At 38.6% G+C, this 14,053-nt stretch overlaps 1 protein-coding gene across 1 annotated transcript; it reads left to right on the top strand.

The window, feature by feature from the left end:
* Nucleotides 1-10,525: 10,525 nt before the first annotated feature.
* On the top strand, nt 10,526-12,586 carry LOC107158442 (E3 ubiquitin-protein ligase Mdm2-like). Its single transcript, XM_048798301.1, is given in 3 exon segments — nt 10,526-11,047; nt 11,050-11,316; nt 11,319-12,586. Coding segments are annotated over 3 exon segments (1,455 nt in total). The 5' UTR covers nt 10,526-10,554; the 3' UTR covers nt 12,014-12,586.
* Nucleotides 12,587-14,053: the final 1,467 nt, after the last annotated feature.

Here is a 14,053-nt window from a genome sequence, read left to right as displayed (position 1 = left end):
TAGCATGGCCACCATGACAGTTCCTGAGAGGACCAACTAGAGTCAAAAACTCCTGATTGGCAAAGAGTACAGAATGTGGTCCCCAGTTCTCCTGATAAATATGAAAGAGTAATAAATTTGGAGACAGCGTTGTCTCCTTTGTTATTCTCTGCTCAGAGATGGCCCACTCTCTCTTGAGGGTGCTCTCTGTTTAAGCCTCACTTTGCTTTCACCTCACTTTCACTTATAATAATGTTCTCTTGCATGACTTTTGGTGTCTGACTTTAAATTTTCTTTCATCAGAACACAAGAACTGAGGTTTGGAGCTTCAGCTCATTGCTTTTCTGTGACACAGGGTTTTGTTAAGTTGTTGAGGCTTGCCTCAAATTTTGATCCTCCCACCTTAACTTCCTAATCCCCAAGATTATAGGCATGCATCACCATCACTGGCTGTGTATACAATTTTTTTATTTGAGGGTATATTTCTAATTCTTGAGAATTGTACCTAGAGTGGTAATGTTGATTCACATTGTAATTCTGTTAATTTTTTGAAGAAGTGCCATTTATTTTCTAATTTGGGTAAAGCATTTTACATGGACAACTGCCAAGTTTGGAGGTTCCAACTTCTTAACATCTTTGCTAAAACTTGGTATGTTTCTTGTTTTTTAAAAAAAATTTATAGCCAAACTAATGGGAATGACATGGTACATAATTATGGTTTGAACTGCATTTCCCTTATTACTGATTATTTTGAGAACTTTTTCATATCTTTCTTTGTCATTGTACATCTTGTTTAAGAAAATTCTGTTCAAATACTTTGCTAATTTTTGTTGTGTGGCTTCCCTTTGGTTGCTCAGTTGTAAGAGTTACTTGAATGTTCTAGATATTAGAGCCTTCTTAGATAGGTAATTTGCATATATTTCTCCCATTCCTATATTGATTTTTCATTTTCTTGGCCATATCTGTTGATGTGAGCATATTTTTGTTGTTGTTGTTTTAATTCTAATCAAGTCATATTTAAATTTTTTCCTTTGTTATGTTTTTTTCTTTTGGTCACATCCAACAATCCATTTATATACCTCTTTCTTAAAATTTATCCCTATAATTTAATTCTAAGAGTTAATTTATAGTTTTCAATTTGTATTTAGGTCTTTAATCTGTTTTGAGTTAATCTTTAAAAATGGTGTTGAAGTGGCACCCCCTTTCTCTACAGAAAAGCCCTCTTCACCATGGCTGATTTTATTTTCATGTCACCCTGTTTACTTGGCCACTGGCCGAGAAGATACCAGCACTCCAGGTGCTGGACACCCCCTTACTAGTTTTCACAAAATATCAAGTATAGTACTTTGAAGAAATGTGCAAACAAGGTCTCTGGCCTTGAGCTGGGCTTCACAGAGATGTCTACATTTTTAAGGTAAGTTACAATTGGGCTCCATGGTAACAGCTGGCAGGGGGAGGAAAGAAAGGGGAGAAGAAGCTCTCCCCTTCTCAGGTGTTGTCCTTGAAGAGTTAACTTGCCCAGAACAGTGAAAGAAAAATCTGCTTTTATGTGAACTTCTGCAGTCTGTGAACTTCTGAGCCCCTCCCCTTACACACTGGGTATAAAAATTCTGAAACTCCCTGAACCCCAAGGATTGATTGATTACAGCAAAGGCTGTACCCTCTGAACCTGGCTGCAGCCAAATAAAACTATTTCCTGCTATCTTCGGTGCCTTGCCTGTCCCTACAGCAGTGTGAGGCAGGGGTCTAAATTTATTCTTTTTTTGTGTGGAAATTGTTTCAACCATATTTCATAAAGGGCCAATAAAATATTTTTTTTAATTATCATACATATATGGTGACATTATTCAAAATCAATTGACTACAGATGTGTGGACTTAATGACATGTCTGTCCGTATGCTTGTATCACACCCTTGATTAGTGTAGTTTTATAGTATAATTTGGAATTGTGAAGTACAAATTGTCAGACTTTTTTTTCTTTTGTAAGATGATTTTGACAATTGTTTTTTTGATTTTTGTTTTTGTTTTTTCAATCTCGTACCATTTTTGTGGTCAATTTTTAAATTGGTGCACAAAAATGGAAGAATTAGAAGAACAACAAAACAGAGTTTGATGGGGATTATATTAAATCTCTTTGCTGCTTTTAGAGTATTTCCATGCTTAACCACACTAAGCTAATAATACATGAATAGAGGCTGTCTTTCCATTTATTTAGGTCATATTCACAAATACTTTGCAGTTTTCACAATATGGGTTACTAATTTCTTACTCAATCTGGGTTCTTTGGAGAAGCCAGGAGAAATACCTCTCAGATAAGCTTCTTGCCCTAGCAAAGGATGAAGGTCCTTTAAGAGTAAAAGGAGGGCTGGAGATATAGCTCAGTTGTTACAGTGCTTGCCTCTCATGCACAAGGCCCTGGGTGGAAAAAAAAGAGTAAAGGGAGAAAGGGGAGGGTTTTAGTTAAGGAGTAGGAATACTATTAATAATATAATAATATAATTTTTAAATTATTATACATATATGACTTCTTGGGGAGGGAGTTAGGTCTAGCCTAGAGCTGAGTGGTCACTTTTTTGATCCTTAATGGGCTTTTAAGATTAATGCTCTCTTTTTTGTCAAAGTTAAACCTGTAGTCTGAGTTTTCTAATATGTGGCAAAACTGTGTTTGCTGTAATCTGAACCATGTGATTGGAAGATAGCCATTTTGACCCCTATACTGTAGGCATTAAGACTGTTCTCAGTCTTAATGCCTACAGTATAGTGGGTGATCCAATCATAACTACAGAACTTTCATTTTCCCTATCTAATTTTAAATTAGTCAATCATATAGATTGTAATCCCAAACTTCTCCTATCAGAGCAAGAGCAGTGCTGTGTTAGGGTTAAAGACTTGGGCAGACTTCCTACCCAGTGTGCTTGCTTGCCAGATTTTTTTTTTGTAGCACACCCTTCTGAGAAGTAAAGTTTGCTTTACCAAGTGACTTTTGAGTACTATCTGCTTTCTTTGTGGCACCCTGATATTTCTAACAGGCTGGTTCCAATCAGAGTCAGAAGCAGATCAGACTAACAGAAGGCTGGTGGGTGGGAATTTTAGTAGGGCCATATATTACAAAGAGATGGTAGTGAGTCTGGGGTGAATAACAGATCCACAAACTGTCCTTTTCGGCTGAACATAGTTTTGCCTGATTCCAGCAGCTGCCCAGGTCCCAGATGTTTGCATAACTGGCTAGGTGGGTGTCTGCTCTGGAACAAAATACTGGCTAGCCAAGTGGATTGTTTTTTCAGGATTTGAGAAGGTATTTGCCTGGTGACACATATCTATCACTTCTTTGGTTAAGTTTATTCCTTAGCATTGGGGATGCTATTTTATATTAAAATTGAGGCAGAGATACCAGACTGGATTATAAAATAAAATTATAAAAATATTATGATAAAAAAAATCAGTGCCTGGGGAAAGGGTTAATTTCTCCCTTTCCCCTCTGCTAGTCTCTCTTCTGGGAACCTAATTAACCAGGAGTCCCTATCTATTGGGTTACAAATGGCTATATTTTGGAAGCCTTAGGACTCTCTTTTGATATGTAAACAATTCTGTGACAGGCCAGCAATAAACAGATACCTGTGAAGTTTCTTCTTACTTTGTAAACCTTCTAGGAATGTATTTACATAACTTAATTGCTAGTATAAATTTTAGGTCACTATGCTAATCAACCGCTGTCTAAAGTATAACCTTGTAGGCTTAGTTCCTAGAAATATGCTCTTAGGAAGATAAACCCAAGTCATCTGAATTACTGCTGCCTGGGGGAAAGGACACTTCATGATAATGATCTCAAGTATTTTACTGTCTTTGTTCTGCACCTTTGAGCTACTGGTCAAAAATTTCTGTACATGGTCCTTGGTCTTGAAGGTCAAGAATTCTACCCCACCAATGATATATATAATTCTACCCCACCAAGGAATTTGTCTAAGGTCTTCAACATCACCTATGGATTACCTGTTTCTCATTTTTTTCCCCTTTGTATGTTCGGTCAATCTCATTTCTTTTTTCATGGGTTGGCTTGATTATTTGCAGTGTTAATGGGTAACTTTTGATGGTTTTGACAAACACTTTGAGGATGAAGCTATTTAAATCAAAGGAGCTCTGAGTCAATTAAGACAACTGGTAGAAATGACAATTTTCCAAGAGTTGTCAACCTTGTTTAAAGAGTAGCCACACTTCCTGTATTACTGTTTTTGTTTTTAGTTTATTTTTTTCTCAAGATTTGTTAGTATGTTTTTTTACATAAGCCTACCCAATAATATATTACCATTCCATCCCTAATTCACAAAATTATACCTACAATTTCATGTATGATGCATTTCCTTCAACCACAAATTTAGAGATCTTTTTGTGTCTTTCCACACTGTTTTATTTTTAAAGATGCATAAAATTCACTTAATTAGATTGACCATTCTAACCTAAAGAATACTTATCTCTAAGGTTAGTAACATGTGACACTACTTCCAAAGACATTTTTCCCCCAAGATTTCAAAAATAAATTACTTCAATATTCATTCTGAAATTTACAATATATTTCTTCTTTTATATTTTATTTAGAGACAGAAACTTGCTGAATTGCTTATGGCCTTGCTAAGTTGCTGAGGCTGGCTTTGAACTTATGATCCTCCTGCTTCAGCCTCCCATGCTGTTGGGATTACAGGTATGTGCCTCTGTGCCTGGTTCCAACAATTATTATTGTACTGCAATCTAGGTCTCCCTTTTTTTTATAATAGTGTTTGCTTTATATGTTTTGGTTATTCAATGTTGAGTACGTACACTTACATTTTTTTTTTAATATTTATTTTTTAGTTTTCAGCGGACACAACATCTTTTGTTTGTATGTGGTGCTGAGGATCGAACCTGGGCCGCACGCATGCCAAGCAAGTGTGCTACCGCTTGAGCCACATCCCCAGCCCAACTTACAATTTTTATCTTGCTGAATTGACACCCTTTATCATAATATAGTGGCGATTTTATCTGCTTTTACAGTTTTTTAACTTAATTATATTTTATCTGATGTAAGTAGAGCTATTCTTATGCTCATTTGGTTTCTTGAGAGGTGGTGGCTCCAATTCTCATAATGACAGCCTCTTTCTGATACTCCAAGGAGATATTTGAATGATGCTCTGACCAGATCACCAGGCCATTAAGACCCCTGCTGAAGACACAGGTTGTGGTGATAGATTACACAAGGTTAAGGCCAAAGGCCACAGGATACCTAATATTAGAGAGAAAGTTACACCCTGTGATATTCAGGGGCCACTAAACATGACCTCCAAAACTGGTCAACAGTGTGAGTGAGGTGGGTGAGGGAGAGAGGTCATGAGGAAGGAGTCTCAAATAACTATCTTGTGAATACAACTGGGAAACACTGCTTCAAAAACCACTGGATAGATGTTCATTAGACTGCCACACTTTTCCCAGAAAAAGTTCACTGAAAACCTAGAAAGAGTCAGAATTAGTAGCAATATTTTAAGAGAAGGAGGACCAGGGTCAGTTGGTATGTGGATGACAGTTGTAGAAGAGTCTTACATCAATGAGGACCCTGTTTCTTACACCTCAAAGCAGAATCTACTCATTTCAGAATCAATTCTGCTAAAATACTTGTTATGGAGCAAATAAATCCTCATACTAAATTGTCCATCCTCAGAAAACATATTTTAGCATTATTAGAGTTGAAGATACATAGTTTTACAACCCTACTCTGCATCAGGCTTGATAATCTAAGTGATGCTGTTTAACATATTCAATTTAGTGACTTGAACCCATATAGCCTAAATTCTCATAGGGTTTGTCCAAGTGTGTGATGGGTACTGTTCTCCAGGCTCATTTCCACCCCCTTCTGAAGGCCAGGAAAGCATTTGTTTTGGGGACCATTCTGAACAGGGAGAAAGAAAGTTAAACAGGTCAGAGTGAGTGCTGGTTCTCTTCCCTGTGGTTTATATTAGATCCATGGAAAATTGCTTCCCTGAGAAATGTTTCTGCTCATGTCTAGAAGAGTAACATCTCTAAGATTTACACAGATAAATGTGTATAAGTGGTGACAACTTCCATAAGATGTTTAACAAAAGTTTCTTCCCTGATGGTCTATGAGCTAAACACATCTACCAAACTTCCTTGAGCAGTATATGCAATGATGACAGGCTACAGATCTCTAGTCAGTCAGCTCCAGCCATGAGGACAGTCACCTGCTAGGGGCTCAAATGGATATCTAAATATTATGGAAGATTAAGGACATTGCAGCTGATCTATAACCAAAGATCCCAACACACCTAAGGGTCTAGGGTTTCTATGAGACTTAACATAATCCCATTACCACATGGCCAGTAAAAATTGCCCCAAACTGAGGCAGATGTCTCCCTTTCCCAGAACAATTCAGCAGGCCCATGCTCCCTAAAATCCCTACTCAGGAGAGAAAATTGTCCTCATTGTCACCATTTGCTAATTTAAAAAAATCACAAAATATGGAGGTGTTGGCAGCAAACAAGGCTTATTGATGATCTTTATAAGAATAGACTCAGCAAGGTTCCATAGCTCTTCTACCTGTTTATGAACTTAGTGAAAAGGAGATATGTGTGGAAGTTTTACTCTGGAAGAAATAACCTCAACATTCTCTATCAAAGAATAAATGGGTAAGAGGCCATGTGAAGAAGAGTTATGTGGAGAAGAACTCTCTAGCTACTCAAGATAGATGCATGATCAAGACTGGATTCATTGTTCATAGCTCTTGAAGAACTTGGGGAAAGTGGAGATTCCTGGGAGAGGCATAGACAATTGATCAGGTTATTGCCAGGTCAGGTAAGTCTGAGGGAGACATAGGAGTCACCCAAAGACTCTGTTGCTTCTACTATTTGAAACTGGTATAAAGGCCTGCATTGTACTATGGGATGAAAAGAGGAGCAGTGAAGGTGCCCCTATGAGCCATTTCCCTTAAATCCCATTCAGTCAGTTACTTGTGCAGAGAGAATTGTGAGGAAGGGAGACCAAGCCAGTGCAGGGTGTCCCTATAGTTGACTCCCTAAGCCCCAAAGTGGGGACATAGCTCTCTGAATTCCTCTGATCCTTGTACAATACTCGTGTGGTGGAACCTCTTTATTTAAATATATACCCATCATTGAGTGTCCGAGATTCACTGAAGTCCTGGAATGAGCAGCAGATCCCATTGATGTGCAGAAGGGAGACTGTTACTGCAGGGCCTGACTCAGTAGGGGATGGATCCTGAGGCTGGGGGTTCCAGTACTTAGTGGAGGTCACGGACACAGTATCATGTCATAGTGGAGGAGACTCGATTTATTTGCTCAATATCCCTGGAGCCATAGAGACCTACTTCTTCAGCCTCAGGATAGAAGGACAATTCCCAGAAACAGGTTGGAACTAGAAGGTGCAGAGGAAGGTGACCTTATTCTTAGGATTGGTCTAGTGGACTCAGAGACAGACCAGAAGCTTCCAGAACACATATGTCTCTGAGTCAGACCTAAAACCTGGATTTGGCATTAAGGGATGGCCAACCTCCCATTATCTCAACCATCATTTCCCTGGAGGGAACCTGAGCCATAAGAACTGATTTGTGCCATGGTGGGTAGGATCTGAGTGAGAAAATATTAGCCAAAGATCAAATTATTATTTTCAACTGAGAAAAATAGTGAGAGATTTTCATATCTACAAGTCCTGTACAACAGGTACCAGCTGAATGACTGACAACAGATTCACTGAAGTCCTAGTAGTTATGCCCTGAGCTAGATGTGAGCACATTGACCAGCAGCAGTTACCATATCAGACCAGGTACACACAGGGGATATTTTAGTTTGACTTTCTTGTGAGCCTAGAGTACTGTGTGTTATAGCCACCATCCCATATACTGCAGTAAAACTCAGCCTCATCCTCAGGCTATGGCCCAGAGATGTGCAGAACACCTGCATTGGATGAAGTATCTTTGGATCCAGAAAAGCAGTCAGACCCTAGAGCCATGGTGTTTTTCTAATTCTGAGCAGTAGTGCAGGAGATATCCGGGAGGGCTCCCTGGCTTCCGCTGGTACCAGTATATGTAGAATCCACTAGCACTAAAGCCACTCCTCATGGTACAGGTAAATCTGGCAGATGCTCCAGGGGATGCAGAGAACAAGGATAGCTGAGTCAACATAGGCTGGGAGAGTGAACCGGAAAACATAGAGACACATGAATGATGGGGACAGGGATCAGAGTTAAACTGGTTGGTTATCTGAGCCAGTTACTGACACAGTCTTGGGGTATGTCCCATTTCTCTGACAAATGCTCCTACCTCTGTAGAGAGAAACACAAGGGGAGAGAGTCCAGGCTATAATGTATACAGCTCACTAAGGCCCAAGAGCAGGGTCGGCTGGTCACTTTTATTTTGTCTTCACTCTCCTAAAATAGGAAGGACTGGTCATGAAAATTTTATTCTCTATTGGTGATCTCTGCTCCACTCTGAGCACCAGCTACAGTCTGAGCTTGATTCCTTAGTCAGTGGCGGCAGAGGGTGTAGACTCAGATTTTGATGCAGGAGAGACACTAGGAAGGAAGAAGCTGCTGGGACCTTTCATAGACCTGGGAGCAGGAGACTCTGGCCCAGAGAGACACAGATGTTGAGTCCCAATTAGCAAACACAGGCCAGTTTCCCAGCCTAGCAGTTAGAGGGATGACTCAATAGTGGGTACCTACTGTGGAGACTCTGGGAAGACCCACAGCACCTGCTGCTATTCACTGTTCAAACATCAGTCTCAGTGGAAAACACATTGGCTGGATAACCTGGCACTGTCAGTTTGTAGATTTCCATGGGCAACACACCACTGATTGATCACTCAGTAGCTGATGTTAGTAAATAGCTTTGGCTACAGAGAAATTCCTAGACTCCTAGAGGCTCAAATGTATAGAATAAGATCTTTGTACCATATGAAGAGACTGCAGGGAGGTGAGAATGCAGAGGGCTCTGGAACCCAGAACTGAATAGCTCCTTCTATAGGGGCCAGGAAGTAGGGAACTGTGATCTGGGTCTGCATGAAGAGTGAGTTACAGAATCAGGATAAAGAGAGAATGCTGCATTCTTTTTTGTTGTTGTTGTTATTGTTGTTGTTCTACTTAGTTGTATATGACAGCAGAATGCATTTCAATTCAGTGAACACAAATGGGGTGCAACATTTCAATTCTCTGGTTGTATACATGTAGAGAAGCACCATTTGTGCAATCATACATGTACATAGGTTAATGAAGTCCACCTCATTCCACCATCTTTCCTATCCACATAACTCCTCTTCACTTTCCCATTTGCCCAACTCAAAGTTCCTCCATTCTTCCTAGGATGCTACATTCTTATTGAAGGTGCAATGTTCTCAGATGTATCAGTTTTTAAAATTATTCAGAGATATCAAACAGTGTGGGGTGCTGGACAATGGCAGACCACTCACAGTTCTGATGTCCTAGTTCTAGAATGATTATGTTGCCATTTCACCCTGTGCTTGTCCAGCTAGCTGCTTTCCTGACACAGAGGACTATGGATGGATAAGTGAGCCCAGCTCAGGCATGGGATCCTGAAAGATAAGTTAAATATCTACTCTCAAGGCACTTCCCCAAATAGCAAAGGGTCATTTCAAGGAGCAGATGAATGAATATCCCATTGACTGTGGCTGTGCCATTTCAACATGACTGAGACATGATCCTTTGAAAAAGGGTTTTGTTTGCTTGTGCATAAGAGCAATGAGATTTTTTTTTTAAATCTCATCTCACCAAAATAGCACAAAGACTAGAAACTCAACTGTCATTTAAACCACTAATCAAGCAAGTAAAGAAAAAAAATCTGTCATTTTAGAATCATAATTTAAGTGCAGAAATACCTTCATTGTTTATATATATTTCAATTCAAAGTAAGAATTGGATTCAGTTTGAACAAGGAGCTGTTGTGTCAGTTGTATCTGTTGTTGTTGTACCAGTTTGAGAGCTATTGTATCAGTATGAGACCAACCTCACTTCATTCAACCAAAGTTTCCCACTGTGGTCATTGCATTTTCAAAGTTTCCTCATTAATTAATTTTTCTATACAACTGTTTGCATGACAAAAGTAATCTGCACTTCTCTCTTTTGCATTGAATGTTTAAATCTTAAATTTGAGTAGTACACTTCAAGTTTTGGGAACATGTGGGAGTTTATAATAAAAGATTCAGAAACTGTGGAGCTTGGCTTCTGTGCTGGCCTCTGCAGCCCTGTATTCCTGGGAGAAAATGGAGCCAGAAACTTAAATGGAGGGGCAGTCCTAACCCCTCTAGCCAAGTTCCTGTCGCTTCTGCCGCCAGGAACTTCCTTTCTTGCTGGACTTAGTGCGTTCAAGCGCCCAGTGGTCTGGGCTGCAAGTGGGATGGTCGTTGAGGCCCAAGCGCTCTGAGAGAAGAAAACTGGGGTGCCTTGAAGGACCCTCCGCACCCCCCCCCAGCAAAAAGCCCCGAGTGTTGAGCAGTTGTCACTGGCGATTGAAGGTAGACACCTGTGGTCACAGATGTGAGGCACATTTTATGTACTGATCCAGGACAATGTGCAATACCAACATATCTGTGTCTACTGATGGTGCTGTAAGCACCTCACAGATTCCAGCTTTGGAACAAGAGACCCTGATTAGACCAAAGCTATTGCTTTTGAAGTTGTTAAAGTCTGTTGGTGCACAAAAAGACACTTACACTATGAAAGAGGTTATATTTTATCTTGGCCAGTATATTATGATTAAACTATTATATGATGAGAAGCAACAACATATTGTATATTGTGCAAATGATCTAGGAGATTTGTTTGGAGTGCCAAGCTTCTCTCTGAAGGAGCACAGGAGAATATATACAATGATCTACAAAAATTTGGTGGTAGCCAATCAGCAGGAACCATCAGATTCCAGCACATTAGTGAGTGAGAACAGGTGTCACCTTGAAGGTGGGAGTGATCAGAAGGACCTTGTGCAAAAACTACAAGAAGAGAAGCCTTCATCTTCCTGTTTGGTTTCTAGACCATCTACCTCATCTAGAAGGAGAGCAATTAGTGAGAAGAAAATTCAAATGAATTTTCTGGTGAACGATGAAAGTGCCACAAATATGATAGTATTTCCCTTTCCTTTGATGAAAGCCTGGCTCTGTGTGTAATAAGGGAAATATGTTGTGAAAAAAGCAGTAGCAGTGAATCAATAGAGACTCCATCAAATCTGGATATTGAAGATGGTGTGAGTGAAAATTCCAGTAATTGGTTGGATCAGGACTCAGTTTCAGATCAATTTAGTGTAGAATTTGAAGTTGAATCTCTTGATTCAGAGGAAATAGACTTAGTGAAGAAGGACAAGAACTCTCAGATGAAGATGATGAGGTATATGGAGTTATTGTGTATCAGGCAGGGGAAAGTGATATGGATTCATTTGAAGAAGATCCTGAAATTTCCTTAGCTGACTATTGGAAATGTACTTCATGCAATGAAATGAATCCTCCCCTTCCACCACATTGCAATAGATGTTGGACCCTTCGTGAGAACTGGCTTCCTGAAGATAAAGGGAAAGATAAAGGGGAAATTTCTGAGAAAGCCAAATTAGAAAGCTCAACGCAGGCAGAAGAGGGCTTGGATGTGCCTGATGGTAAAAAAATTACAACAAATGATTCCAAAGAATCATGTTTTGAGGAAAATGATAAGATCACACAAGCCTCCCAGTCACAAGAAAGTGAGGACTATTCTCAGCCATCAACTTCAAATAGCATTATTTATAGCAGTCAAGAAGATGTCAAAGAGTTTGAGAAGGAAAAAACACAAGACAAAGAAGAAAGTATGGAATCTAGTTTCCCCCTTAATGCCATTGAACCTTGTGTGATTTGCCAAGGTCAATCTAATGGTTGCATTGTTCAAGGTAAAACAGGACATCTTATGTCATGCTTCACATGTGCAAAGAAGCTGAAGAAAAGGAATAAGCCCTGTCCAGTGTGCAGACAACCAATTCAAATTATTGTGTTAACTTATTTCAACTAGCTGCCTTGTCATAAAAGTAGAATTATATATTTCTAGTTATAACCCTAAATATTTTGAGCTTATGGATTTTATTTTTATTTACATTTATAAGGACAAGAAACTCAAACTAGCTTCCTCTAGATTTCTTTGTAATGTTAATTTACCTACCTTGGGAGGAAAAGTAGTTAGTATGTATTCCCTTTTAGGAAAGTTTCCCTTTCTGTTTATATTTTATATTTGGGTTTTATCCAATTTACATTGGATATATAGCTCATTCTTTACCCTCACCCATCATTTTAAATATTTTCAACTCTCTTAAGTGAGAAGTACCTAATTTTCTTTTCTTTTCTTTTTTTTTAAATATAAGGCATTTAAATGTAACTTACTTAGTACTTTTCATGTAAGGAGAAAAATATGTATAAGAAACATAATATTTAAATTTTAGATACTCTGTGCTGGATGTGGTGATCCACACCTGTAATCCCAGTAACAAGAGGCTGAGGCAGAAGGATTGCAAGTTCAAGGCCAGCCTCACCAACTTATTAAGATCCTGTTTCAAAACTAAAAATAAAAAGGGCTGGGGATATAGCTAGGTGGTTAAGTGCCCCTGGGTTCAGTCCCTGGTACCAAAAAATAATTTTAGATACTCTGAAAGTTTCTGATCTTTTTCATAAGTTCTTTCAAAGTTGATAGTTATATTTGGTGCTATGTAAATAAAAATGAACTTATTCTGCAGCCTCTGTTATATGTAGTAAGATGTAGATAGTAATGAGGTCAGTAAAATGTGGAGTTGTGAGAAAATTGTATTGTTTCCTATAAGCTGAAAAGTGATTCTAAGACACTTTGAAACACCTTTTTTGGACTAGGTTATGTGGTTCTTAATAGATTCCTAAGTTTCAGAATTTGGCTTAAGGCTTGTTTTAGAAACCAGTGAATTCAGAAGTTTGGTAAACAACTGTTTATTAAAACTAGTTGGAAAGGTTGTAACTTCTCTTTGAATCATCCAGAAATTGTGCATCACTTTTCTTCAAGAAAGACAGGGTCAGGGGCTGGGTGGGGTTGTGACTCAGTGGTAGAGCACTTGCCTAGTAGGTGGGAGGCCCTGGATTCAATCCTCAGCACCACATAAAAATAAATAAATAAAGTAAAGGTATTAAAAAAAGACAGGGTCAGAACATTGGATTCTAAAATCTCTCAGTCTATGTAAATTAACTTCTTGATTATAATTAATCTTAAGCAAAAATAATCACCTTAATTTAAAGTCCTAGTATTTTTACCCCATGTGTGACAATTGTACATACTCAAAAGAGGACATTAAAAAAGCTGGATTGTAAATTTAGAATGGAACCAAAGGATAATTTTGCACAGCCAGCTACTAACAATACATTGTTCGTTTAAACTTCAAAAGCAAAAGCACCAGTACTTCCGGGACTTACCCATCTATATACATATATAAGTAGCAAACAGGTGTCTAAAGGGATCAATATTTTAGCTTTAGGGCAGTTCTGAATCACAATAAAGCTTTATTAATTTGGAATTTATAAGACTAGGGAAGAATTAAGAATAATCCATCCTTTCTGAGGGGAGTCATAAATGACACACACTCATATGTATGCAGTGAATTCTATTTACTCAACATTCAGCATTGAGAGTGGAATCCTTTTATATGTACACTGATTACTAATGTCTCTAAACTTTTATGTTTAGTATACTCTTTATTGATTTACAAATAAACAATTTAGTAAATGTTTTTTTTTTTTTTTTTTTTAAAAAAGATTCAGAAGGGTTTAAGCATTAGTTCCTTATAGTCTTTACTCTATGTGTGAATCTTCTATCCAGAGTGGGTACCAGAAGAGAGGAAAGACAACATTTCCCCTCTGGATTCTATTTCACTCTGCAAACTGATGGCTGAAAAATTTGTCATTTCAGCTCCCTCATAACTTCAGTTTCTTGTTACTTTTGCATCATGCACCTCATCACATGACGATTTTAATCCTTAGGATTCCATTTCCCAGAATTCCATGGGCAAGGCCAGATCTGATCCTGTGCTGTGTCACTTGA

This window comes from Marmota marmota, unplaced genomic scaffold (assembly GCF_001458135.2).
Source record: "Marmota marmota marmota unplaced genomic scaffold, marMar, whole genome shotgun sequence".
Taxonomy (NCBI): Eukaryota; Metazoa; Chordata; class Mammalia; order Rodentia; family Sciuridae; genus Marmota; species Marmota marmota.
This window is presented reverse-complemented; position numbering and strand designations above follow the sequence as displayed.